The following is a 25,665-nucleotide window of genomic DNA, read 5'->3' as shown; positions in this document are numbered from 1 at the left end:
AGAAAGGATAAGGTCTGCAGTACTGATATCTCTAAAACTTTGATATCAGATTTCAATTAAACATTACATAGGATAAACAAGGTTTTCAAATAATAGAATCAAATGGGCAGGGCAGCAGACAGAACTGGATTGGTCTCATGTTACCCTCTGGTACCAGTATTACCTCAGCTGAACACTCAGGACACAACTCACACATGGGAGGATGAATGAAGAAAAACGCAGGACATGAGTCAAACAGTTACTTTATTTATGTTCAGGTAAAAACATGAACCTGATGCAGTAAATTATTGCAGATCTTAGAAACCAGCACATGAAGGATTGGGCCAGGAGAGCAGACGGTGGCGCCACCCCCTGGCCACAGACTGCAGGTGCACACCACGGTTTGTTCCAAGCCAGCAGTGCAAAAAATAAACTAACACAAGGGGGGGGGGGGGGGGGGGGGGGGGGGAGGGGAGAAAGAGACAAAATATAGAAAATAAAAAAAGATAAAGCAGACATTCCCACCTCAAACAGGGTGTGACACTGCATATAAAGTTTTTCCATAAATGAACTTGAAATGCTATCTGGCCAAGAAACGATAAAATGAGACCAGCCAAAATGTGCTCGGCCCCTTTCAGGGCCGGTAGGGTCCTCAGGAGCTCGGCCTGGCCAGTCACTGGCCCCTGAGCCCCACCGCGGCCCACAGGGGCCAGCAGACACACTACCAAAGGAAGAGCAAAAACTACATTTCTTTATCCAACACATCGGATAGAACTCTTTTATATTTGAGCTGACGTTCTTTTGTAGGCCAGAACACAATTTTAAATTGGGTAAAAGAAGAAAAAAAAAAAAAAAGACATACTACTCCTCTCAACGCTATCCGCATTCAATCAACTGCAACTCTCGTATCCAAAAATGTAAGCAAAAAACACACAAGAGGAAAAGCTGAACCAAAATGCAACACACAAATTGGGGCAATATAATACAGAACAGAATGAGAACAAACTAATGGGAAGTAGACATGAGAACAAAGAGCTATTCTATCAAATGTGTAGAATGAGCAAAGTCTGCAAATTTGTCTGTACAAATGATCTTTGGAGCTAAAGTGAATCTATCTTGCTCAGTGGAGCCCCTCCCCAGTATACAGTGACCTTTACCGCTTTGGGGAGGAAACATCCCTTTTTTTAAATATCACACAGCAATGCAATTTAAAATGTCACCCAGATTCTTTCCTTTTTTTTCCTTTTTTTTTTTTTTTAAACATTACTCCACTACTGATATAAGTTTTACTCTGAATTTCTTTTTTTTTTGTGTGTTTTTTTTTGTTTGTTCTGCGAGTCATGTAATGCCTATCCATTTTGTAGGAGAGACGGGGGCAGCAAATATATATCTGAAGTCTTTTAATTTTCTGCAAGCTGCTTTCTCTAACAGGAAGGCTGTACACATTGCCTTGATGTAGGTGATTACAAAAACAAAGAGGAGAAGGAAGTCATGATTTCGTCGGTTGCTGTAGAAGGCATTTTGTATGTGAGAGTCGGCGAGATCAGGATAGGTGGAATGACTGCTGGCCCTCGCGGGCCGCGATCAACAGTTTCTCGCGCATGATCTCGATGCTGGAGTAGTCGGGCAGCTTCAGGTAGTTGACGCAGGTCATGACCGAGGGCAGGAAGTCGTCGGGGTTCTCTGTGGACTCGAACGTCTTCCTCACGATGGTCAGAGGAGGGTTCAGACTCCGGAATCCTACAGGAAGGACGACAGGTTGTCTCTCCGGGTCAACACGAAGGCCTCGTGCGCCACACAAACATCGGTATCTACGCGGCTGCATCAATACCACACCTCTAAATCGACACTAGAATATAAACGGGATCCCTGGAATGTTGACATGATGAAAGGGACCAAAACCCCCAACAGTGTGTGTGTGTGTGTGTGTGCGCGAGCCTGTGCGCCATCCTCACCTCCAACTGGCAGTCTGGGGCTTCCTGTCACAAACTGCAGGAAGAGTCTCTGCTGCTCCGCGTCAAAGCTGCTCAGCACCTCAAACAGGAACCTCACAGCACGACTGAGGGGGGGCGACGGGGACACAACAGTCACACACACCGCGCACAGCTGCCCCACTCATCCAGGATGTTGAAGGACATTTCATTGGCTTGATAGGTGAGGACGGAGGTGAGGCCTGTGTCGAAGTAGGAGGGGGGGCTGAGGAGGTTAAACACTCACCTGTCATGTGTGTACCCGTGGTCCGGCCGACAGCACTCCATCAGGGTCTTCACGTCCCAGGTCTCGGATTTGCTGCCGCACAGCAGCTGGTCCAACTGTGGGACAGGAAGGGCCACAGTCAACACACACACACACACTGGGGAGGCAGCAGGGATGTGTGATATTGACACGAGTCCTCACCTCCTCTGGGTAGAAATACTGCAGGTGCTGCAGGGGGAAGACTGACTCAAAACCTTCCCTGAAGGATTCAAACTGTCTGGACACGCCTTCAGTGAGTGTCCAATAGACCACCAGCTGGAGGAAGACGGTCACCAAAAAAAAAAAAAAACACATTTCATAAGAGACAATCCTTCATACCATTTCCGACAGCTATGGAGCAGTGTTGTCTGATGAGACCAATTACAGATCTCCAGATGTGTGTGTGTGTGTGTGTGTGTGCGCGCTCTCGGGGTGCCCACCCTGAGGTACTCTTCCAGGTTGTAGATGGTCACAGGGACGTCCTTGCCCCCCTTCTTCAGCTCGATGTTGGGGAAGCCGGGCAGGGTGAAGTCCAGGCCCAGGTCCTCCACGGAGCAGCCGTTCATGTTGAGGGTCTCCAGGGCCTGCTGCAGGGTCTCTCTGGTCTGGGGGGGGCGACAACAGGGTTTACACATGACCACTGGCTCTGGTCTGGGGGAGGGGGGGGAAAGAGTTCCACAGTAGAAAGTTTAACCCAGAGCTGCTTCAAAGCTCTAAAGGCAATTAGCGTGAAAAGCGTTTTCCCTCATGGTCTTCCTGAGGAAGTATTTGCGCTTCTCCAGAGATGCCCCCCTGACACAGGGCTCCATCTCCTGCAGTTTTCTGGAGTCGTCCTTACCTGGGAGCGGTCCAGCTCAAGCCTCTTCTTCTGCCGGATGATGTCCTCCAGGTGCTGGATGGACTTGGCCACGCCGGGGTCGATGTTGACCAGGTCGTGGGAGCTGATGGACGCCTCATGCCTCAGCATCCACTTGTAGAAAGGCAGGCCCAGAGGTAGGTCCAGCTGAGGGGGCAGAAAGGGCAGCGTCACGAGGGGTGGACACACAAACCGAGGCACGTCGCCCAATCACATCTCTGCACCCGACCCTCTGAGTGGGTGGGGGGGGAGACGTTGAAACCAGAAGAAGCAAAAACAGCTGGGAATGGAAACCGGGGCATTACCAGTCTGAAGTCCATGATGGCTTTGGCCATCAGTTTGCCCAGAAAGCGGAACTTCATTTTGATTTTGGCGATGTGCGCCGGCTTGGTGGTCCTGCCGAAGGGGACAGCAAACAGCCCTCTGGAGCTGAACATGTATTTAGTCCCTTCTTGGCTTCCTGCAGAATCACAGACAAGACAGGGGCCCGCTCTTACACCGCCATCACACATCCATGCGACCTGAATCTGAATCAACTGAATCTGAATCCAAATGCGACTGAATCTGAATCAACTGAATCTGAATCCACATGCGACTGAATCTGAATCCACATGCCCCAAGTGCAAGCGGAGCCTTATGGGTATCCTGCTCGCTCCTCGAGACATGTTGGCGTTCATCCCATGAGGGTGGTACCTTTAGGGTTGGCCAGAGTGACCTCTTCCCCCCTCCACAGCCCCAGGTCAGCCCTCTGCAGCTCCTGGGACACCAGGGCGTAGAACTCCAGGGTGGGGCCCAGGCCCGTGCCCACCTGAGGGGGAGGAGAGAGAGAGAGGTGAGTGGATGTGGTCCAGGCCCTCTGGGATCATGTGATCATGGCAGTGCTGGAGCGGGGGGGGGGGGGGGGGGGGGGGGGGGGGGGGTTGTGCTCACCTCGTTCTCGTACTGGATCTCCAGCATGGCCCTGGAGCTGCCCAGGTCCTGCATCACTGACTCGGCCTGCTTCAGCAGCTCGTCGCGGTTTATCGTTCGCTGCAGACGGGCAGAAGACAGAGGGTTTGAAGTCAGCCCAATAGAAATGGTCAAAAAGCGCCTGGATATTTACTGGAGACTAGGTCACGTGTGCTTTGGGGGAGAAAAGGCGGAGGCGGTTGCACTTTGTGACTTGAATACGATTCAGTCACGTCTCTTGTCATGCATTTTACAATTTGCTCTTCTTCCAAATGATTTGCTAGCCATGTTCAATGTATCCAGACAATTACCTGGCTGAAAATAGGCTCTGGGACACCTGGGACATCCCAGAGAGTTGACAGGCCACATTGAAGAACAGACAGTTTGCTAATGTAGGGCCCTAGGATTCCTTTTACCCTACAACATTGAAATGGATTTCTGAAAAAACCAAAGCAATTTGTGTTCAATTGTGCCGTTAGATGGAATCCTGTTGTGCACGTGTCGGGCTGTGCTTGCAGTAGCGCAGTCTAGATTAGACGAGGGACAGCTGTGGCGCCCAAGTCCAGAGTGTGATCTTATCAAACCATACTACATTCATGATGGGATTCCTCTGGGACCCTGTCACAGAGCACTCTTCCCCCCCATCACCTTTTTCCTGTCCAGACGCGGCGCCACTCTGCTATCCTGAGAATCTGATTGGTTGATCTCGGGGTTGGTGTCGAGCAGGCGCTGCATGGCCCGGTCGCGGTCGAAGGCGGTCACGTAAAACAGCATCTGGCGTGTGTCAAACGGGAAGAAGAAGGGGCTGGAGGGGGGGGGGGGGGGGGGGTTACTCATGGTACTGGTGGGGATGTGTAGTCTAGTGGGGGGATGGTGCGTCTTCAGGTGCAGTGAACGCAGAAGGCAGTGCTGTAGTGAGGAGGGGGGGGGCTGGTGTGGTTACCAGGTCTTCCCCAGCTCAGTGAGCCAGGTAGGGATGTTCCCAGTCATGATGACCAGAGGGTCCTGCAGCTGCCGGTTAGCCTTGGCTGTGAGCTTGCTGTTGATGAACTCGCTGGTGGGGATGATCTCCTTGCACACCGCATTCTGGAACACACACACACACGGCTGTAGTACTGACACCATCAACAGAGTAGGTCAACAAACAAACCTAATGAGCGTAGGCCCAAAAATAGCTCGAGTCATAAGCCGGGGGGGGGGGGGGAGCCACTCACTTCGTACAGGTAGAACCAGTATCTGCTGATTGAATGCAGGACCCTGAGCAGCAGGTTGACCTCTAATGAGGGGGTCGCTGAAGGTGATGCTCTCTGGGGGCTCCGACATGAGGTACATCTCCAGGGGGCTGGACACGCTGGGGCACACGCCGTCTGGGGGGGGCAGGGGGGACACGTTACGCTCTGACCGTCTGGAGTCAGGAGCCCCAGTGTGGGGGAGCAGGGGGGCAGGGGACAGGTTACGCTCTGACCGTCTGGAGCCCCCGTGTGTGGGTGAGTGCGAGCGTGGGTGTGTGAGCGAGGCTCCCACCGTGCCACAGCTCGTCCTGTTTCTTGGCGTTGCGGGGGGAGGTCTTGGTGGGGGCGGTCTGCGCGCGGCCTCGCTTGCCTCCCACAGCGTCCTTGCTGCCGTCCTCGTCTTCCCTCACAGGCTTATACCTGGCAGACACACGGAGACACGGTCTGAAACACGCTGTCACACACACACACACACACACCTCTCCTGGACACACACAGCTGGATCTTCACTGCTCATGTTCAGGGATTACATCAGCTTTGTTCTCCCCCCCCCCCCCCCCCCCCCCCCCTTCCTACCCTTTCCCCATTTCCACAATTCATCAACAAGCGTGGCTCATTGGGAGTGTGTGTGTACCATATAGTGTGTGTTTTGGTCCAGATGCCGGCTCTCCCGAGCGGGTTGGCCTCGTCGTCCGTGGACTCCCTCTCCTCCTCGGCCTGCAGGCTGAACTGCCTGACCGCCTGGTACACCGTCATGTTGTAGGGCAGCAGGTGGTCCCCGATGTAGAACTGCAGCCTGTGGCGCACGCTGCCAGAGTTCAGGAACTGGGCGGCCTGAATGGGAGGGGCCGGGGGGGGGAGGGGGGTTAGAATGAGCACAGTCTGAATGGGGGGGGGGGGGGTGGGGGAGAGGGAGGAGGGGGGTTAGAAGGAGCCCAGTCTGGTTCAGGGTGGGACTCTCACACCGTCGGTGGGGGGAGGGGGGGGCAAGGGGCCACATACCAGTGACTCGTCGATTTCATCGTCGGACCCGTCGTCGTCGCTGTCCTCGTCCTCCTCTCGTATCCGCCCGTAGCCTGAACACAAATGCTCCGGCGTTAGATACAACAGACCATGACCCCCCCCCCCAGCCCGTTGGTTCGTTCCCAGCGGCGCTCCTCACCTCGGACCACCAGGTATCTCTCGATGGCCTGCACCAGAGCCAGGGGGTCGATCTTCACGGGACCCCCCTTCCACTGCTTCACGTTGGTGCAGTCCGGGTGCCTCTGCAGCTGACACTTCAGCTGGTGTGTGTTGAAGAACTTCAGGGCCTGAGAACCTCTGCAGGGACACACACAATCAACACGCGGCTAACCCGGCCGACCACATGTGACGGGGTACAAGGGGCCTGTCAAGCAGGAAGGAGGCGTCTTCTAATGTGGACCCCGTGTGATTGGACGACGCACTGACCTGCTGCCGTTGCCGTTGCCGCTGGGGAAGTCGTGCACCTTGACGGGGAACTGCTCCATCTGGCTCAGGCAGTTGTTCATCTTGTGCACCAGCGCCAGCAGAGGGCCGTTCTCAGACGGCTCCAGGCGGCCCGCGGGCTCCATCCCCGGAACCTGCCGGAAGAACACCACCCAGAACTCAAAAACACCTCGCCGCAGCGTACCGCCTAAAGAAACACACACCCGCGCACAAACCCAAATCCTCTAATGGCCGCGTGCCCCCGCTGGTGACAGTGGGCCGCAGCAGAGGTGGTTGGGGTGGTTGCTGGCCTCACCGGGCAGCTGAAGAACACGTGCAGGAACCTCTTGAGGCGCACGTCGCGGCACACCAGGTCCCTGTCGCCGTGGGACGTCAGGTACAGCAGCATCTGCTTCACCAGGCCGCTGTGCTGGATCTCAAACGACGACACGTCCGACTCAGACACGATGCTGCAGATCTCCACCAGGCACTCCACGCCCCCGTCCATCTGGAGACCCGGGAAACAAGTCGGGACACACAGCCGTCAGGACGCACACCCGTCAGCACCCATCACTCACACTCATTCGGGCTCGGGGTTCAAACGGACACCCCCCCCAACTGAACCTTTGTAAAGACGGTAGGCATTTTTTGATATTCCTTGTTAAAGATTGTGTACGTTTTGAGGAACGTTCAGTCTAGTTGTGTCTTAGGTCCACAAAGTGTCAGCCAGTTCAGTCACAAGTGCCCTAATAAAACACAAAACACGCAAACACACACAAACCCTGTCCCCAACACACATACACCCCCTTGCACATCTGACACACACACGTACACAGGGGCTGGGTGTTTGATGTGAGGGGTGTTCACCTGCAGGCTGAGTTGCTCTGTGGCTGTGCACAGTCTCTGGAGTACATTCAGGGCAGGGTTGCTGCCGTCCACGTTCTCATTGTTGAAATAGCGCTCGACAAACTTACTAGCCTGCTCTTTGATCCAGGCCTTTATTTTGTCCCTGCGCACAAGAATCATCCCCCCATCAGTCATCAACCACAGGTACAAAACTCTATTCAAGTCCACCTATATCCCATATTTCTGGCTTCTGCCAATAATGTACATTTTTTGGGGGGTTCGTCCATATGAAAGCCAGTACCTGTTGTTGGAGACGGAGTCCTTGGGCGGGGCGCGGGCCATGCCGCTCACCCCTGCTGTGCGAGAGGGCTCAGAGTTGGAGCTGTTGGTCTGGGCGCCCAGCTTGCCCCAGGTCTTGGGGTTGAGGCTGGCCAAGAAGGAGGACTTGGGGGACTGGGTAGTGGTGGGACTCTTGGCTGTGGAGCAGAATAATAACATGAGAAACCAGGAAAGGAGGAAATACAAGCTGGCCTTTAGGGGAAAGAAAAAAAAAAAAAAAAAAAAAAAAAAGGTTCCATCCTAGACATGGCAGTTACCCTGATTGTCTACTTTGTCCTCGTCCCTGGGGGGGGAGTACTTGGGCCGTCTGGGCCCCCTCTTCGGCAGGCGTTTCCTCTTCAGGACATCGCTTAACCTCCTAGGAGACACGGGGCGTTAACGTGCTGCTCTGGGCCTCGGGGGTGAGCCCCAATCCCACCTCAGCCCTCTGCAGAAGCAGGTCGAGCTAGTGTGGATGTACAACGCCTTAAGGCACATGAGGGAATTGAGTCTAGCTGGTGTGTGTATGTGTTACCCCTGTGGGCTCAGGTCCAGTGAGTCGTCCATGCTGTGCTGGAAGCTGGGGGAGCCCAGGTCGGGCGTGGCGTTGGTTGCCGTGGTCGTGGTGGCTGTGCTGATGGTGGTGGTGCACAGGCTGGCCGTGCCGCTGGTGCAGGCCTTGGGGGGGCTGGTGAGGAAGGTCTCCGACTCGGCCAGGTTCTTCACCTGGTGCATCACACCTGAGGAGGGAAGAGACGGCAGGAGGCGTGGTCAGGAAGCTGCCTGGACGGGTAGTCAGCCACGGGACTGCTCCCGAGGCGCGGGCGGCGATCGCTTTACCTTCTCTGCGGAAATAGACGCTGAAGACGTCGGGCAGCTTCTGCATCAGGATCTCAGCCATCTGCAGAGAGCCCACGACAATCTTCAGGTCCTGGCTGGACAGCATGGAGGCGATGTGGCTGCAGGAACACGCGCGGTTAAACGACGGTCTTAGAGAAATGCACAAGCAGCATCGAAAAACCAAAGAGGGCCACCGTTGCTGGCCCATTGCTGTAAATGGCTCCGGTTGACCACGCTCACCTGGACACAGCGTGGTTCCTCAGCACGTCCTTGAGCAGATCCGCGTCGGCGAAGAAGATGATCCTGAGGATGGCTCGAAGGCACTTGTGTCTGACGGCCGGGCCGGCAGAGGAGCTGTACACCTCGTACAGGACCCCGAACAGGGTCTTGATGAAGCACTTGGCCAGCTCGGGATCCTCCTTCATCAGCTGGGCCCTGGCGTCCTCCCTCCTCACCTCCTGGTGCCCGCCTGTCGGACACACAACCACACCATCACAGGTCAGGGACGGAACAGCTCTTAAGGGCTCTGAGAGAAGCCCCCTTTATCATTTCTTCTTTTAATATGAGAATATATCGACCACCCTTTAGTGTGCAGTGGGTGTGTCTCACCAGTGTTGGGATTGGCCAGAGGGTTGGGCTTCCTCTGGATCCCGCGGGCCGTGCCTGTGTCCTCGTTGATCTGCTGCATAGAGTTGAAGTCGATAGTGTAGACCCGGCCCAGCGTGGACAGGCTGATCTCGTCCTCCCCGTTCTGGTGGGCCGTCTGCTCGGGGACAGAGGAGCACTTCAAGCACACGTCAAGCACACCTGCAGCGCCCCATTGGCCAGACAACCACACCTGCAGCGCCGCATTGGCGAGACAACCACACCTGCAGCGCCGCATTGGCCAGAAGCCTGCGCTCGGCGCTACATGGAGATGTTACACATGATTCTAGACGCGACTCAGGAAGGAACGTCAGAGAAGGCAGGTTAGCTACTACGATCCAGGAAGTACCGCCTCGTATGGGACAGCCTTGGGGTAGCAATTGTTTTATTTGAAAGCTAGCTACTGGCTGGTTAAACTTTGGCTGGCCTACCTAAAAACAGTAAGCGTGAAAGGGAGTCTTTTGGTTGAATTTGTGCTCTAGAAAGCCCGAAAGTATGCATCCATTGTTATAATTCTGTTTTTATGTCATTGCAATTTTACCGATTAAGACAGTTCTCTTTCTATTTGTGCAACAAAAACACCAGATCCTCACCAGATGTGTCTAACTCTTGGCAAAAACATGAAGTCATTCACTGTCCGAGGCAATCTGCTACCCAGAGTCTAAATGGCACAGAGTCTGCAGTGGACTATGATGTGTGTGTATCATGTTCAACATTCTCAAATCTTCCTTTGGATCGTTGTAGTGGACACTGACGGGATCAATGAAGTGTCTAAATAATGTTTAATTATTATTTTTCCCCATACAGTAATTTCTAAAAGTGTGGGACTGGTAATAAGATCAATGTATTATCATATTACCAAATACTAATATGAAAGTCATGAAATGACCAGCCACTTTAAACAGCAGAGAACTCCAAATATATTTTGTGAATCTGTGAATCATCATTTGTGCCAAAAAACAGCTAGCTGCTCTTTAGCAGCTCGGTAAAACTCATGTGCATACTAGCCGAGCCCAAAACTGATAGGACGCAGCTTCTTTGGTTTCAGCCCTAGTTTGTTTTTGTGCACAGTGTCTACCTGTGACGCTGCAGAGGACAAATCTGTGCAGTTGCGTAAAGGATGCACTTCCTGCATGGGAAATGGCTTGCAATTGCACAATCCGCATCGACTGATTCGCTGCGGTTGGAGCACGGCCGAGGTGTTAAAGGAGCAGAGGCCGTCAAAAAAAAAAAAAAAAAAAGACACGACTGCAGTCTAGCAAACGCTGAACCCTTCCTAGTAGCCTGAACATCCATGCGGGGTCCCCTATCCCAGGAGAGAGGGTGAGCCTACCTCGATGATGCGGCTGTCTATGCGGTTGTAGGGGTGCCACAGGCCCCGGTCGTCCCTCCACTGCCAGATGGCTCCCTCCGTGGTCTGGGCACTGCCCTTCTTCAGCATCAGGTCCACCGCAAAGATGCCCTCTCTGGGCAGGCAGGGCATCAGCTCGCTGGGGGAGGGTGGAGGAGACGGCGAGGTCAGCAAACAAACAGTGCAGTTCAACACCATAGGAGAGCCAGGGGAGGAGCACTAGAGCCAAGAGGGGATTCAACAGAGGTAGGTCAGAGAGGTGGGAACAAGCAGGGACGGGGTGTTCACCAGATGAGCGAGGTGAGTTCATAGAGCTCCTGAGGACTCCGGGGCACCAGGTCGATCTGCTCCTGACAGCTCCCGTTGGACGCTCCGCACAGGAGGAAGCGGAGAGTCTCCGCGATGTCTGAACGACAAACGAGGTCACGTTCTTAGGCAAGGTTGGATTCACAGGGAATACAGGGGAATCCTTTCATTCTCATATGATTTACAGACAAACATCCCCTCCACACAGACCTCTACTGTGTGTGTGTGTGTGTGTGTGTGTGTGTGTGTGTTTGGGCCGTGCGACACGGCCGTTGCTGTGGACTCACTCTGCTTCATGAGCTGCACGGCCAGGCAGGGGCAGTTGGAGCACATGAGGGAGAACATGCGCACCACCATGATGAACATGCCCGAGCTGAGCACTGGCGGGGTCACCACCAGCAGCTGCTGGATGTTGGTCAGTAGGTCCCGGGAGGCCACCTGCTGCAGTAGGTTCTGCACCAAACACACCACTCAGGTCAGGGGTGGGGGTCCAAAAGACAAAACCCTAACCCAAGTTAACCCATGGAGCCTATAGCCTCAACGCCTCACATACCTCCTCGTGTTGAAAGTTATCCACCAGCCGGGCGAAACAGAGACAAGTGCTTTCGACGGATTTCTTATCCTGGGAGGGCGAGGCAGAGACAGGGCAAAGGGTAAGACACAGGTTGTCAAGTCACAGAGAAAACGGTTACAACGCTAGCACGAGGGAGCGTGGGTGCGGGCGAGGAGGGGAGGACCTGGTGAGTGAGCCTCTGCGTCAGCAGGGGAAGAGAGTCGGCCACAAAGTGGAACTCGTCCGGGGTGATGCTCTGGCAGCAGTTGGCTGCGATGGCCAGGGCGTTCCTCTGGGCGTTGATGCTGAAGAACTCCAGGTAGAGGAGGCAGTCCGCCAGGCCGCCCTGGGAGGACCACAGGGTCAGTCTGGAGAACACTGGGACACGGGCTAGACCTCCTCACAGACTGAACTACACCATTCTGACATCTACATCTCCTAAGGCACTACAAAAGAATCATTTCAAAGAAACTGTACACTTTGAGAACAGAGCTAATACGGCGCGTAGAGATTCAATGGCTTATACAGTGTGTGACTGTCCTGCCAGGGCCTCATTTGGGAGGAAGCAAAAAAACGAAAGCGACCACAAGGGAACCACTTACAGCCTGCAGGATGGCTTTGCTGTGTCGCCTTGACAACATCTCCAAGGCAGTCAGCGCCTGCTCCGCTACATCAATGAACTGGATCACCTGAAGCTGTGGAAAACACAGGGTGGCGTTAGCGGCTAGCGTGCTACGGGGGGCCGCAGAGAGCGGGTCGAGGGGGGAAGAGGCCGTACCTTCTCCAGGAAGACAGGGATGGCGTCGACCACCACGGCTGAGGAGCGAGGCAGGGCCTCCATCATGTAGGTGAGGGCCCTGGAGGCGTGGTTCATCTAGAGGGGGGGGACAGGACACGCATGCTTAGACCACCACTGTGCACCACCAGGGGGCTCGCGACCAGACGCTAGGAGGATGGGGTGTAAGAGGAGGACGGTACTCACAATGTCAAAGTTATGTTCCATCTGTAACAATGTGATCTGTCGGGGAGAGGAGAGAGGGTTTGGTTACTCGTGTGCGGTGACACTACGACGAAGATGGAGGTGGGTAGATTTGGACGACATGCTGAGAGGGCCTTCCACACGTCATTCTGGGAAGAGGATTCCAGCTTCAGGAGTTGTGTTCACCGTGCTAGCTATGCACGCATTGTTGGCTCGTCACTAAACCCTGTCTTTAGTTGGTCACTGTTATTGTTCAAGATGTATGCCTTCGTACTATGACCTTGAATCAAATCTCAAAAATTAATATAGGCATTGGTCTTCAATGTAACTTCCCAGTTACAAGTGTTGACCGGGCTAGAGTATAGTCACATTTGATCGCACATGTGATGTGCACATTTCAGAGCACATCACAATGCATGTTGGGTCTTCACAACCAGTGGAAGTGAGAAAAGGCCATTTATCACACTTGTCACCTTCAACAACAACAAAAGTGAAATGGTGATAATGTAGTGATTAGGCCCAATGACTGAATGGTACGTCTCCTATACAAGATCCGGGCACAGGGAGAGGTGTTGGTGGTGGCGAGGCGGTGGGACTGACCAGTGCGGGCACCACACTCTTCACAGGGAACCCTCCCAGTGTCTCCTCGTTGCCCATCACCAGGAGCTGGCACATCTCGATGGCAGCCTGGAGCTGCTGGGACTCGTCCCCTGTGGCCTGCAGCCCCTGCAGCAGCTGCTGGGCCTTGGAGCCTGGCGGGGAGAGAGAGAGAGGGGGGACACGCTCACAAACATGCCGGGAAACACATGTGGGAGCCTGGGGGAGGGAGCGCCGCTTGACATGGGGAACATGGAGCCGTGGTGTCGGCCGTCGAGTGTCGGCTGTGCGTGCGGAGGATGGTACCCACTTGCTCCACTGCCGATGGTCCTGTGGAACAGCTGGGACATCCGTGGCCCCAGGGGCCCGAAGAGGTGAGGGGGGAGGCCCCTGGCTTCCAGCAGCGCTGGGGAGGGAGAACACAGGCCTGTGAACAACCTTGGAAAAACAAGGCAGGCCGGGAGTGCTAAAGGACTCACCTTGGAGGCCTTTTCTAGGAGCGCCAGTATCAAGAGAGCAGCGACAACAACCTACCTTGCAGTCTGCCCATTTCAGAGTCATCAGACTCGCTCTCTCCAGAGGTGGTCATACCTACAGCTCCGGCCACTGAGCTCGAGGCTGGGGAGACGGGACAGAGGGGGAAATCATTCAAGTAACGTTCGGCTAAGCCGGCCCTGGGTGATGTCAATGCAGGGCCCCCCCATCGCTACCTGAAGCCCCCTGCGGCGCCTCATCCGTGCGAGCGGCCGAGGAGTTGGCGCCATCCTGGTTGTTGTCAGAGTCGGCCATCTTCTCCTGTCGGCGAGCTTCGGCTGCGCCGCGCTTGCCCAGGCCTGAGCCTCGCCGACTGCTCGGGAGAGACGGGAGCGTTGGAGAGCATGAGGAGCAGCGCGCCAGTCGCAACGTACGGCAAACACCAGGCCTTGCAGTCAAGCCCTCTGCGTGTAATGCCAATAATAGTTTCTCACCCTTACACTGGAGTTATTGATATTGGCTACAAGTACCCAAAAACAAGCATGTTCGCATTCCTGAGAAGTCAACCAATGCCTTTCGGCACAAGATCTTTACAACCAGCACACCCATGGCTATGCTGCGGGAGAAGGGGGTGGGACCTGTACCTGGTGTTGTAAGTTACCAGGTGCTGGGGGAGGGGAGGGAGGGACCCTGTACCAGGTGCTGGGGGAGAGGAGGGAGAGGGACCCTGTACCTGGTGCTGGGGGAGAGGAGGGAGGGACCCTGTACCAGGTGCTGGGGGAGAGGAGGGAGGGACCCTGTACCTGGTGCTGGGGGAGAGGAGGGAGGGACCCTGTACCTGGTGCTGGCGCAGGAGCCCGTGGTCTTCTGACGTGTGCTCCGCCGAAAGCTGGGGAGCTCTGCTGGAGGTGACTCGCTGCGCTTCTTGGTGGACTTCCTCAAACCTGACAGGAGGAGGAACACAGCTGGCGTGACTCGAGGAAATGAAACGTTGTGAAACTAAAACCAACTGAGCAAAACTGTCACGATTAAAAAGGGTGCGGATAAACCCTTTACCATTCCAGACTGTCAGCCAGAGTGGCATCCACTTCCTTTACACAGTCATCCTCATTGGGCAAGTTCATTTATTGTTGTTATCAAAAGGCAATTGCTTCATCACTGGGCAACACAAGAGGCATCTCACTACATTGTTGAGTGGGGTGGAACCCCCTTCAGTACATCTAGCTGTGTGAAAACAACCCTGTTTACATCAGCTTTTGTTCAGTTTGGCTGTGGAAAAGCAGGCCAGTACGACGGTCGGAGCATGGACTGGTCCAGAAGGAGGTCACCAGCCAAGACAGCACCCTGACAACTCCAGCCACGACAGCACCCTGACAACTCCAGCCAGGACAGCACCCTGGCAGCTCCAGCCAGGACAGCACCCTGACAACTCCAGCCAGGACAGCACCCTGACAACTCCAGCCAGGACAGCACCCTGGCAGCTCCAGCCAGGACAGCACCCTGGCAGCACCCTGACAGCTCCAGCCAGGACAACACCCTGACAGCACCCTGGCAGCTCCAGCCAGGACAACACCCTGACAGCACCCTGACAGCTCCAGCCAGGACAGCACCCTGGCAGCTCCAGCCAAGACAGCACCCTGGCAGCTCCAGCCAAGACAGCACCCTGACAGCTCCAGCCAGGACAACACCCTGACAGCACCCTGACAGCTCCAGCCAGGACAGCACCCTGGCAGCTCCAGCCAGGACAGCACCCTGGCAGCTCCAGCCAGGACAACACCCTGACAGCACCCTGGCAGCTCCAGCCAGGACAACACCCTGACAGCACCCTGACAGCTCCAGCCAGGACAGCACCCTGGCAGCTCCAGCCAAGACAGCACCCTGGCAGCTCCAGCCAAGACAGCACCCTGGCAGCACCCTGACAGCTCCAGCCAGGACAGCACCCTGGCAGCTCCAGCCAGGACAGCACCCTGGCAGCTCCAGCCAGGACAACACCCTGACAGCACCCTGGCAGCTCCAGCCAGGACAACACCCTGACAGCACCCTGACAGCTCCAGCCAGGACAGCACCCTGGCAGCTCCAGCCAAGACAGCACCCTGGCAGCTCCAGCCAAGACAGCACCCTGACAGCACCCTGACAGCTCCAGCCAGGACAACACCCTGACAGCACCCTGACAGCTCCAGCCAGGACAGCACCCTGGCAGTTCCAGCCAGGACAGCACCCTGGCAGCTCCAGCCAGGACAACACCCTGACAGCACCCTGGCAGCTCCAGCCAGGACAGCACCCTGGCAGCTCCAGCCAGGACAGCACCCTGGCAGCTCCAGCCAGGACAACACCCTGACAGCACCCTGACAGCTCCAGCCAGGACAGCACCCTGGCAGCTCCAGCCAGGACAGCACCCTGGCAGCTCCAGCCAGGACAGCACCCTGGCAGCTCCAGTGTTTCAGAGACCCCTGCCACCCACCAGGCTGGTATAAATAGCCTCCTCTCACGACAGCAGGACATAACTCGACAACCTTCACGTTAAACCTGTTGATCTCGGTGCTGTAATCCAAACCAGGCATATTGCGCAGTCTAGGTAGACATGTGCAGAAATACACACTAGCTGACCTTCAACACAACTACAATACAGGGGCTGTCTACGGTGCAACAGAAAACTCTCTCCTCTCTCTCCCTCACACACACACACACATTCCTGAACCCAGTAACACTAGCTACCTAAACTACAACACTACCATCACAGTGGCTAACTGCAGCTCATTGTCAGTTTCACGCAACCTGCTAGCCAAAAGCAATCCTGTGTGCTTACTCACCATTGTAGCAGAGTCGACAGAGACTAAATACTTGTATGAGAGGACTCGACTGGGTAATATCTATCCCCCCTCAGCCCCCTCTCTGACAGGACGAGGTGAGTCACCCCCCCCATCCCCCATCCCCCTCTCTAGTGAGAACCTGATGCCTGTTGGTCAGCCTGCAGACCAGAGCCTCTCAGAGGGCTTCTGTTCACGTCTGACCGTTCCAGCCCCGGCCCTGTGGCCGCCTGCCCAGCCACAGCTACCATCTCAGAGTCCCTCACCCTGGCCAGAACACACTGACCCCGCCCCCTCACTGACATCTTCCACACACCCACCACATGCAGAGCATTTCAGCCCCCCTCATCCACCCTGACTGCACTAGGCTACAGCTCTTTCCCTTACCACAACATGGAGAAGCAGCAGACTGACCTTCCCAAACACACTTCCCCTTGCTACAACTTCCACAGCACACTGCAGGGCAGTTGGCCCTCCCAGCTGTCGAGAGCTGCTTGGGCTCTGTCCTGCTAACTCCAGACACCTTCTGACCCCGCGAACCCTAGCGAGGGGAAAGAGCCGCCACCTGCAGGCTACCTCCACGCCACAGCACAATCACCTAGCAGCTGGGAGCCTCGCTCGTCCTCCCTTTACAATCATCCATTTGTTTCCCCAGTCCACAGGCAGGCTAAGTAACCAGACAGGGGTATGTATTTATATCCTTTGGTCCCAGCCTGGTACTGACACAGGCTGAAATTTGAGCCCCGAGCCCCCCCCAGTGGAGTTCAGAACCACAACTTCCCAACATACAGCTGAGCTGATAAAGAGCCATTTGAAGCAGTGGCCTAGTGCGTGTGTGCGCGTGTTTATCAGGTATATTGATGTGCGTGGGATCTATGAAGGTTGATCTGCATGACGTGTGTGCAAAGTTGTTCCACCAGCGGCAGTAATTCCAGTGCAGCGTAAGCTTCTGTAACCGAACCGGTGGCACTGCTTGGGCAACAGGTCCTGTGACATTTAATCTCAATGAGTACCCTTCACCCGAGGCCATAGGAACATAAAACGGACCTCCCACCAACGGCAAAACCTGCCATCTGCATGCTTGATGCACTCGCACTTCCTAGACAGACCCAGGATCCACTAGATCCCATTCCTCCAGTCCACCCCGGTCCCAAATTGAAAAAAAGGGAACCCTTGAGATCACATTACGCCTGGGCTGCACTCACTTTGTAGTTTGGCCTGTAGTCCTGATGGCCCAGGTTTGGAGGTCTCTGTCTTGGAGGACCCGGGCAGGGACAGTTTGGGCTTTGGCAGGTTGACTTTGGGGCTGAAGCGGGCTGCCCACTCAAATTTGGAGGAGCCGGCAGCTTTGGCCTGCTCCTTGTCACGGGTGCTCCTGCGAGGGGAGGGGCTGGAGGCAGAACGGGAGCGGCGAGCCTTGTTCTGGTCTTTGCCCTGCTTGACCCTGGCGCCCTGCGGGGCGGCGCTGTTGGCGCCGGCTGAGGAGGAGGAGGAAGAAGTGGAGGCAGAAGAAGAGGAGTCCGTCACGGTACTACACCCAGCTTTGGCTGAGGCGGCTGATTTCGACGCCAGCTTGGTGGGTTTTGCAGATCTGCCGTCGGTACGGTTGGGGAGGGACCCAGCAGTGCTGCTCAAACCGGGGAGGGAGTCAGCCTTCTTTCGCTTCTGGGTCGGGGAGGCCCCACAAGCTCCGCTCTTCTTGCTCTGGCCTCGGCCGGAGGCTGCCGGAGGCTCTGGCGCCAGAGGTCGCTTCTTGGACTTGGCCGGGCCCTTCTTGGGCTCCGAGGTGTCGTCTCGGGATGGGTGGGACTTGGACTTCTTGGCAGGGGTGGCGGTGTAGGTGTTGTTGAGGTCGGGGGCGGAGCTTCTCTTCAGCCCTCGGGCGCCTTCGCTTCTGGATTGGTGGCCTGGTTGCTCTGAAGTCCCGGCAGCCTCTGGGTCGTCTTGCAGCACGGACGAAGCTTCAGACAGCGCGAGACCGCTTCTGGAGGAGAAGGAAAGGAAGGGGCGGGGCAGCATCTTAGAACACTGCTTAAAACAAAAGCTAAATCTCATACCATGCACTCAAGTGTGTAGACCTGTAGTGAAATGACATTTGCTAAACAGATTGAACAAACACGAGCCGTTTCAGTTTCATGTGTAGTGGTATTTCTAGTGACAAAGCACACCCCACAAACACACACAGCTGAGGAGAAAGGAGGGGTACCTTCTTGAGCTGTGCCCTCTGGACTGGCCAGAGGCCGAGCTGGGTGCGGCTTTGGAAGCCTTAGAATTAGGTCTTCTACTTTCAGGAGGGGAATTTGCTTTTTGTTTTACCTGCTCTGACTGCAACCTGTAAGGTTGGACATTAAAGAGCAAAGTGACATAGTGGGTTTCAATAAGAGGTCATCGACAACAACCCACTATACCCACCCATCCTGAAAAGCTCCAAGGAATGCCTTTGGAGTTTAAAACTAAACAGCTCCAGCTAAATACAATTTGTACCATATAAAAAAAATAATTAAAAAAAGGCCTCAAACTTTAAATAATTGCAAGTTCAAAATTCTAGTGTTATTCCCAAGAATGCCCCAGCAAAAAAACACATCAGATAGACACTTTATAGGATCCAAAATTAAGACCCCAAGGAGCCAAATGCAGGTACATTTTCTCTCAAGCAAAGAAAATGATGCACGGTTGTATGAGACTGGCGAGATGAATGGAGCAGATGAAAATGTGTTTATCCTAATGGCATTTCTGTTTCCCATGACACCATGATCAGGAAAGCTCATCGCACATGGAAGTTGAAAATGACCGACTGGCTAGCTTTACGTGTGTGAAGAGACAGAGAGGTGTTACAGAACAAGATGACGGCGCAAGAGATGACTGCATTAGCGACAAGGAAGACGCCCCGCAACCCCTCCTCAGAAGTGCCTCAGGGGGTAGAGAGGGTCAAGGTTGGTGGTTTGATCCCCAACTCCTCCTGGCCACTTGTGAGTGTCCTCAAGCAAAACACTGAACCCCAAGCTACTGCTGATGGCCAAGCTAGCGCCTTACATGGCAGCTCTGTCCCCGTTGGGGGGGGGGGGTGTTGGGGGGTGTGTGTGTGAGAAAGAGAGAGAATTTGTGAATGAGAGGTAAATGACTTGGGTGTGTATAAATGCAGTCCATTAACCATCCCATTTATTTATTTAGAAGTGTCTAATAATTATAATATTATCATCATCATCATCATCATCTTTATTTATTTGAATAAATGTAAATGTATTTTATCACTGACCACTCAAGGGAACCTTGAATTTGTCTTGAGTACCCATTATTGCAATGTTTTGTGAGACTGTACATTTTGTAAGTGTTTCCAACAAAGTGATTGTTTTGTATTTCAACGGTGATTGCAGCTACAGGAGGATGTTAATTTTGGATCCTGATACACAACAACAAAAACATGAAAACGTGCTGGTTCTCACCTTCCCGCGACTGTATGGTCTTGTGGCTGGGCCGCAGCAGTGTTCCTCTTTGAACGGCGCAGTGACCCCCCTGGATTGGAATTAGGCCGGTTGGACATTGGCACCTCTCTCCTGAAGGGACATACCCTTTCTAGACACTACCATTCACTAGTGGGAGGAGAAGGGGGGGGGAATCAAATTAAAACATTAGCACACCCAGGACTTGGAGCATGGGGAAGAGTGACAGCCTCATGGTCTACCTCAAACCACCATCTTTATCTAACAAAACCATGTATTTACTTGGATAGGCCAAATTAGCAATGGAGATGAATGCACTTCACAGGGGGCTATAGGCAGTGCTGATTAGCTCAAAGAAAGGGGGGAGGGGGGGGGTGATCTAATCAAGGGGACAAAGACTAATAACAGTAGATCATATATTGGCCCAAGTGCCTAAGAAAACAAAGACCTAACTATCAGGTCTATGTATAACCTTTGTACAGCAACAGTCTGTGAATAAGCATCCATCACATCCATTTACTGAAACTCTAGTTTTAACATGCTGTCTTGTTTGCTTTGTTGGTCAATAAAAATAAAAAAAGATTACCACTTACTGCAAGATATTATGCCCACTTACTATCCAACAGCACTTTTAACTATTTTAAATGCCTGGCTCTTTTTAAGTAGACTCCAAAACGCCATGAGTTTACATCCAAATCAGGAATGGTCCAACCTAAACATTGCCTAGCAGGTCATTTTATTAATGTGTCAAGACATGACACTTTATATACATTTTACAACCATTAAGACTGAACCGAAGGCAACTAATGAGACAAATGAGGATAGATGTAGACTCAATGCTGGCCTCAACTCTTGGTCACATTAGGCTGACTTATTGGCCTACAGTTTTCCCCAACAATAACACATTTCTGAATGAATACATCAGGCCCTGCAAATATTGAAATGGCAGCATAGATGATTACATTTGCAGGTTCTTGTTTTACAGGGTTCGTGCCTTGTACAGTTGCTCAATAACACACATGTGGTCCAGTGTTTGAACAAATCGGAGAATGGACTACATCTATCCACAAATGATCTTAGAACGTTACATTGGCTTATTAATTTATTGGGTCAGGGGACGGTTACATTAAAATCTGTACACAATTTAACAATGCTTTATGCAAACACTCGTGTGTGGAAATTAGTATTAACCTACACGTTTAAGATTGACGACCATCATTCGATAAAGGCTTCAAGTGATATATTGATCACAAAAATACGCCACACTTGGCAAGAACACAAGGCCATTTTAGGCCTGCTCCGACTGTACATCCCCATCGTCTTTGTTTATTCGTCCAACTCAGAAATGGTGTTCGATCATTTTTGACTAAAACGCTGCTATTGTGCAATCGGTGCTAGACGTCAGTTGACAAGACACTATTCTTCACAGTATTTGTTTTGTAGAATTCTAATGGTTTATTTCTGTATCCTTTTACAAAGAGGCCTTTATTCTGACGTAGTTCTAGCACCACCAGCTAGCTTGGTACTAGCAAGCAAGTAACCAAATAATACCAAGCTAGCCTAGCTGCGCCAGCTGGCAAAATGTTCTTGCTTTTGGCAGTAGCAGTTCATGAAGCACCTGATGTTCTAGATTAGATTAACCAACCGATGTCACATCGTGACTATGGGACAATATTAATATTAAAAGACAATGAATGCAGCAGAGTGTACATATTTCTAGCTTGACAAGTCTCGCAAACGGTTAGCTAGCTAGACTAGAGTGACATGTAATACGTTACATTAGCATAGCTACTGTACTTGGCTAACAGTCTATTATAGATTGCTACGTCAAACGCAAACAGCACAGCAGCATCATAAAATCGTATCTGTAGTATACTGAATATACCGCTAACGTCAACTAGGCTAACGCGACAATGAAATGACTGCGGCTAACTAGTTTGCTAGGTAGCTAAATTGCATTCGTAAACAATTACCTGTGCTTTCAATCGAAATGGCAGCATTGGTCAGACTAATTGTATTTACAAGAGGTTTCGACCACTGTGTTGCTAGCTACACTAGCTGCTGTAGTTTAGCTTACCTTAGATGGCTTCTGCTGACTCGCTACGCTGGGTTGCCGAGACACCTAGATAGGGCACTGGCCAAGTAAATGACTTGCTAGCTGGCTACATGTGGCTAGCGGGCTTGTTAGCAAGTGTAGCTAGCCAATATGTAATCTCGTGTTGTACCGTGGTATAAACGTACCAACACACGTCACTCAACATTTGGCGAGCCTAACTCTACTGTCTAGCATTGCGAGATCTAACAAGCTAATCAGCTAGCTAATATGTTTAGCCTAGCTCACTGGTATACACACAGGCTACGTATATACACCACTTACAAGAAAGTATAACAAAGCTGACAATACGAAACAACTCAATAGCTGGCCTTCTTGGCTACCTAGCTATCTGTAGCCAGTTTACAGTAGACTAGCTAGTATACCCAAATCACTATATTTAGGAATATAAATCAAATTAGCAGTAGTGCTACATGACGGGAACACCGTGTTCACTGTAAAAGACTGGCGACAGAGACAAGTCATCAAGTTAGCAAACCTCGCTTAGCTAATAACGTTAGTAGGAAGCCGTAGGTTAGGTGATATCGGCTAAATTCGGGTTGACAAACTTTACCCGTGCCAGCTTACTGTCAGTCATTACATGGGTGTCTATCCCTCTCTGTGTTGGCAAAGTGTGGTACATCTAACTAGCTAGTTGCTAAGACCAGCATAACTATGGAACTAGTGTGTCACGTCAGCTACGCCGGATAGAAACTTTGCTAGGTGGGTTAGCTGTGTAATCGCGTCCGTACTGAACAGCCGCAAGGCAGCCATTGACAACGCGAGTTATTTATTTTGAAGTGGCTACCCTAGCTAGCAAGCCAGTTAACAACAAGAACGTTGTTAGCTTTGAGAGTTAGCTTACACATAGCTAGCTAGTTAGCGTTGGCAATATAATTAAATATTGGGTTAATCTGACCATTATAGACTAAACGATGACATCCTAAATTTAGTTATGACTAGCTATGATCATTGTTTGGCGATTTGAGCAGTGTAATGTTAGCTAGCGTTGCTACTAACGTTAGCTCGCAGGCTAAGAAACTGAAAAACGAAATGGCCTCTGAACCTTTTTTTCTTTGCTTGCATCACACAAACACAAAAAAACAGGAAAGCAGGAACAGGATTCGATTCGAGAGATGACAATTTTACGCTAGACCGTTTGACATTTTCTCAAGTAATTCGGATTTACATAGTCAAAAAGGCCCTACGACTGTTAAAGAACGTGTCATTGAACGTAACATATCATGTTATTACCTATTTGTTCCAGTGTTGTAGTTGTAACAGACAGTGCACCAGCTCCACTCTCTCAGCTATAAGCGCGCTAGCTAGCTACCTTCACATCAGCTGAGGGACCTGCAACTGCAATATACATCCGCTCTACGGTCCCCCATTCTGTCGTTAGGAACTACCTCCCTTATTAAATAATAACATCGACACTGTTAACAATTTCACCATTATTATTGACCATATACAATGTATTTTTATTACAATAATTTATTGTAAGACACTGTTAGCATCTTTACCGAAGTCCAAGTCTGTCAGAGCCACTGACCTGAGCCCACAGTAAGGTATGGTATGTGGCTGTGAAGTATAAATCCGCTGGGTCATGACCCCTAAATCATGCAACCCCCTCTCCACACAAACACAATGTAACGTATCGATATTATACTTATATATTTTAATGTAAAAAAATATATACATTATTGTATTCAACACATTTATTCGTGTTTCGCATATGTTTTTATTAAACGAATTCTAAAACATGTATTTGCTTTTTCGTTGCCATGGTAACTATATAGCGTCCAAAATGGCTTCTCTACTTGGCGAACAAGTGTTTGAAATAAGTGGTGTAGGTCCATCGCCTTCAAAAGATTTTTTTCAAATTGTTATCACCAAAACCGATGTAAGTATTTCCTGTAAAATGCCATTCAACTGAAATATGAATCCAATCCGAGATGTGGAACTCTTTCTACTTTGGTAGAAGCCAGTGTGTAGAGGCCTACAGCACCTTCTATGTAGGACTACTACTGTAACAGTACAGTACAAGTAGCTATAGACACAACTTGGTCTTCCTAACGGTCCTAGCAGAGCGATAATGTTACTTTATAGATTGGTTTGTGAGTTGACTTGTTTTCACCATGACTGAGCACCGACCTCCAACCCAACACGGATGAGAAGATTAAGCTCCAGCAGGTTCCAGACTATAATGATATATATTTTTGTGTGGGCAGAGTCACTTAGGGCAGTTTAGCTAGATCATTTTAGTCACAGGTGAAATATTCACCATTTTGTATGAGCATTCTGACATTTTCAGTGAACGTAAACCTCAGAGCAAGCTCTGGACCACTATATTATACATAGTGCAGATACGTTTGTATGTTGTTTTGTAATCTATGAACCTAGTAAGTGTTCGAAATAAAGTTTATATATATATATAATCATTCCTGGTAATTTCTTGAAATTGATTTAATGGCAGGTGATATGGAGATCATGGAAGATTTCCCTACGAGTAGAATTTCGTAGTTCCGGACCTGGAGAAATGAAGCAATCCCATGAGGAATATTTGCTTGATTCTCGACTGCAGCGTAAGGTTTCCAACACATCCACCATGGTCTTTGACAAAAGTTCATGCCAGCATTTATAAGTGCACACCATGCTCTCTCTTTAGACCAGGTAGGTCTGGTGTTCGGACAGAAGATTCTACAGTACACCCTTGCACTGTGCAAGGGACACTTTGACTACATTCAGCTCCTACCCAGCCACCTACTGCTGAGAATAGTCTCCTATCTGAATCTAAAGGATACAGGACAGCTTGCACAGACCACAGAGAAGTTCAGGAAGGTGAGGGTTCCTCCAAGATTAACATATTCAGACACATTTATTCATTCATATTTCAAACAATTCAAAGGCCATGTCATGGAAAAGTATAGAATAGGAAAAGTTCAGCTCTGGCGTGCTGTTTATCCTCTGTCCCTGTGTTTGTTGTGGTTTTTGTTGTTGTGTATGTATGTGTATGTTGGCATGGTTATGTCGTATGTGGTATCGCAGCTCTGCAACTCTCCAGAGTTTTGGGAGCAGATTGTGAGGCATCGCTGTGATGATTTCACCGCTGACATGGAGGGTCTTGCCAAAGCCATGGGCTGGAGAAATATGTATTTAAATTTCTTTCACAAGAAAAAAGATCAAGAAGCTGTCGACAATCAGCAGGGAGGTAGTGAGACACCATCGGCTTAGAAAGGATTACTCCTCCGGTAATAAAGATTTCAACGTAAGCGAAGCTAATGTTCCACTAATAGGATTTTCACAAATTTTGATGTTGCTTTTTGTGTGCATCTTTTTTTACTTTAAAATGCATTGCCAATTGAAGTATTTTAGGCAAGTTATATTATCCGAGTATTACATTAATGGGCTTGAAGGTCTCACTGTACCTCCAAATGAATGATGTGAACCTTTAATTGTTCATTTGTTGAATTGTTTCTCAATGCCTTTGATTCCTAATGACATCGATATGACATACACGGACCGTGACTGATTCGATGTGTGTCATTGATAAAAACATGAAGAAAACTTACTACAGTATTAACAAATGTTTGACCAGTGATTTGCTTTTCAGAATAGCAAGGGTCAAAGGCAGCCTTTGGAAAAAATGACTTCCTGTTTAAAAATACTGATTTGATTGTTCTTACGCCCCCTGCTGAAAAACAACTGAGCTGAAAGAGCT

The 25,665-nt window shown here is 51.4% G+C and overlaps 2 protein-coding genes across 2 annotated transcripts; one reads left to right on the top strand and one right to left on the bottom strand.

The window, feature by feature from the left end:
• Positions 1-225: 225 nt before the first annotated feature.
• Positions 226-23,299, bottom strand: trip12 (thyroid hormone receptor interactor 12). The gene is given in 43 exon segments (XM_047035362.1): positions 226-1,719; positions 1,935-2,038; positions 2,197-2,291; positions 2,377-2,490; positions 2,655-2,819; positions 3,053-3,217; positions 3,376-3,530; positions 3,764-3,878; positions 4,001-4,099; positions 4,667-4,823; positions 4,962-5,104; positions 5,233-5,304; positions 5,306-5,385; positions 5,543-5,670; positions 5,885-6,084; positions 6,253-6,326; positions 6,413-6,570; positions 6,700-6,851; positions 7,013-7,204; positions 7,564-7,705; positions 7,844-8,018; positions 8,139-8,239; positions 8,396-8,600; positions 8,701-8,819; positions 8,941-9,169; positions 9,310-9,463; positions 10,679-10,835; positions 10,985-11,102; positions 11,290-11,455; positions 11,556-11,624; positions 11,740-11,901; positions 12,158-12,250; positions 12,334-12,429; positions 12,538-12,573; positions 13,135-13,286; positions 13,442-13,537; positions 13,666-13,749; positions 13,842-13,978; positions 14,444-14,549; positions 17,618-18,396; positions 18,619-18,744; positions 19,856-20,002; positions 23,199-23,299. Coding segments are annotated over 42 exon segments (6,165 nt in total). The 5' UTR covers positions 19,954-20,002; positions 23,199-23,299; the 3' UTR covers positions 226-1,522.
• Positions 23,300-23,751: 452 nt separating this feature from the next.
• fbxo36a (F-box protein 36a) lies at positions 23,752-25,178 on the top strand. The gene is made up of 4 exons (XM_047035951.1): positions 23,752-23,847; positions 24,421-24,529; positions 24,613-24,785; positions 24,993-25,178. Exons 1-4 carry the CDS (start codon positions 23,752-23,754, stop codon positions 25,176-25,178), a joined length of 564 nt encoding a protein of 187 aa, XP_046891907.1.
• The last annotated feature ends 487 nt before the right edge of the window (positions 25,179-25,665 follow it).

Source organism: Hypomesus transpacificus, chromosome 15 (assembly GCF_021917145.1).
Source record: "Hypomesus transpacificus isolate Combined female chromosome 15, fHypTra1, whole genome shotgun sequence".
NCBI classification, from domain to species: domain Eukaryota; kingdom Metazoa; phylum Chordata; class Actinopteri; order Osmeriformes; family Osmeridae; genus Hypomesus; species Hypomesus transpacificus.
Note: the sequence above shows the minus strand (reverse complement) of the source record. Positions and strands in the feature narration are given on the sequence as shown.

Coding starts and splice junctions, on each gene's coding strand:
- fbxo36a (XM_047035951.1), top strand. CDS start 23,752: ATGGCTTCTCTACTTGGCGAACAAGTGTTTGAAATAAGTGGTGTAGGT. Junction 23,848..24,420: donor TTGTTATCACCAAAACCGAT/GTAAGTATTTCC, acceptor ATTTAATGGCAG/GTGATATGGAGATCATGGAA. Junction 24,786..24,992: donor CCACAGAGAAGTTCAGGAAG/GTGAGGGTTCCT, acceptor GTGGTATCGCAG/CTCTGCAACTCTCCAGAGTT.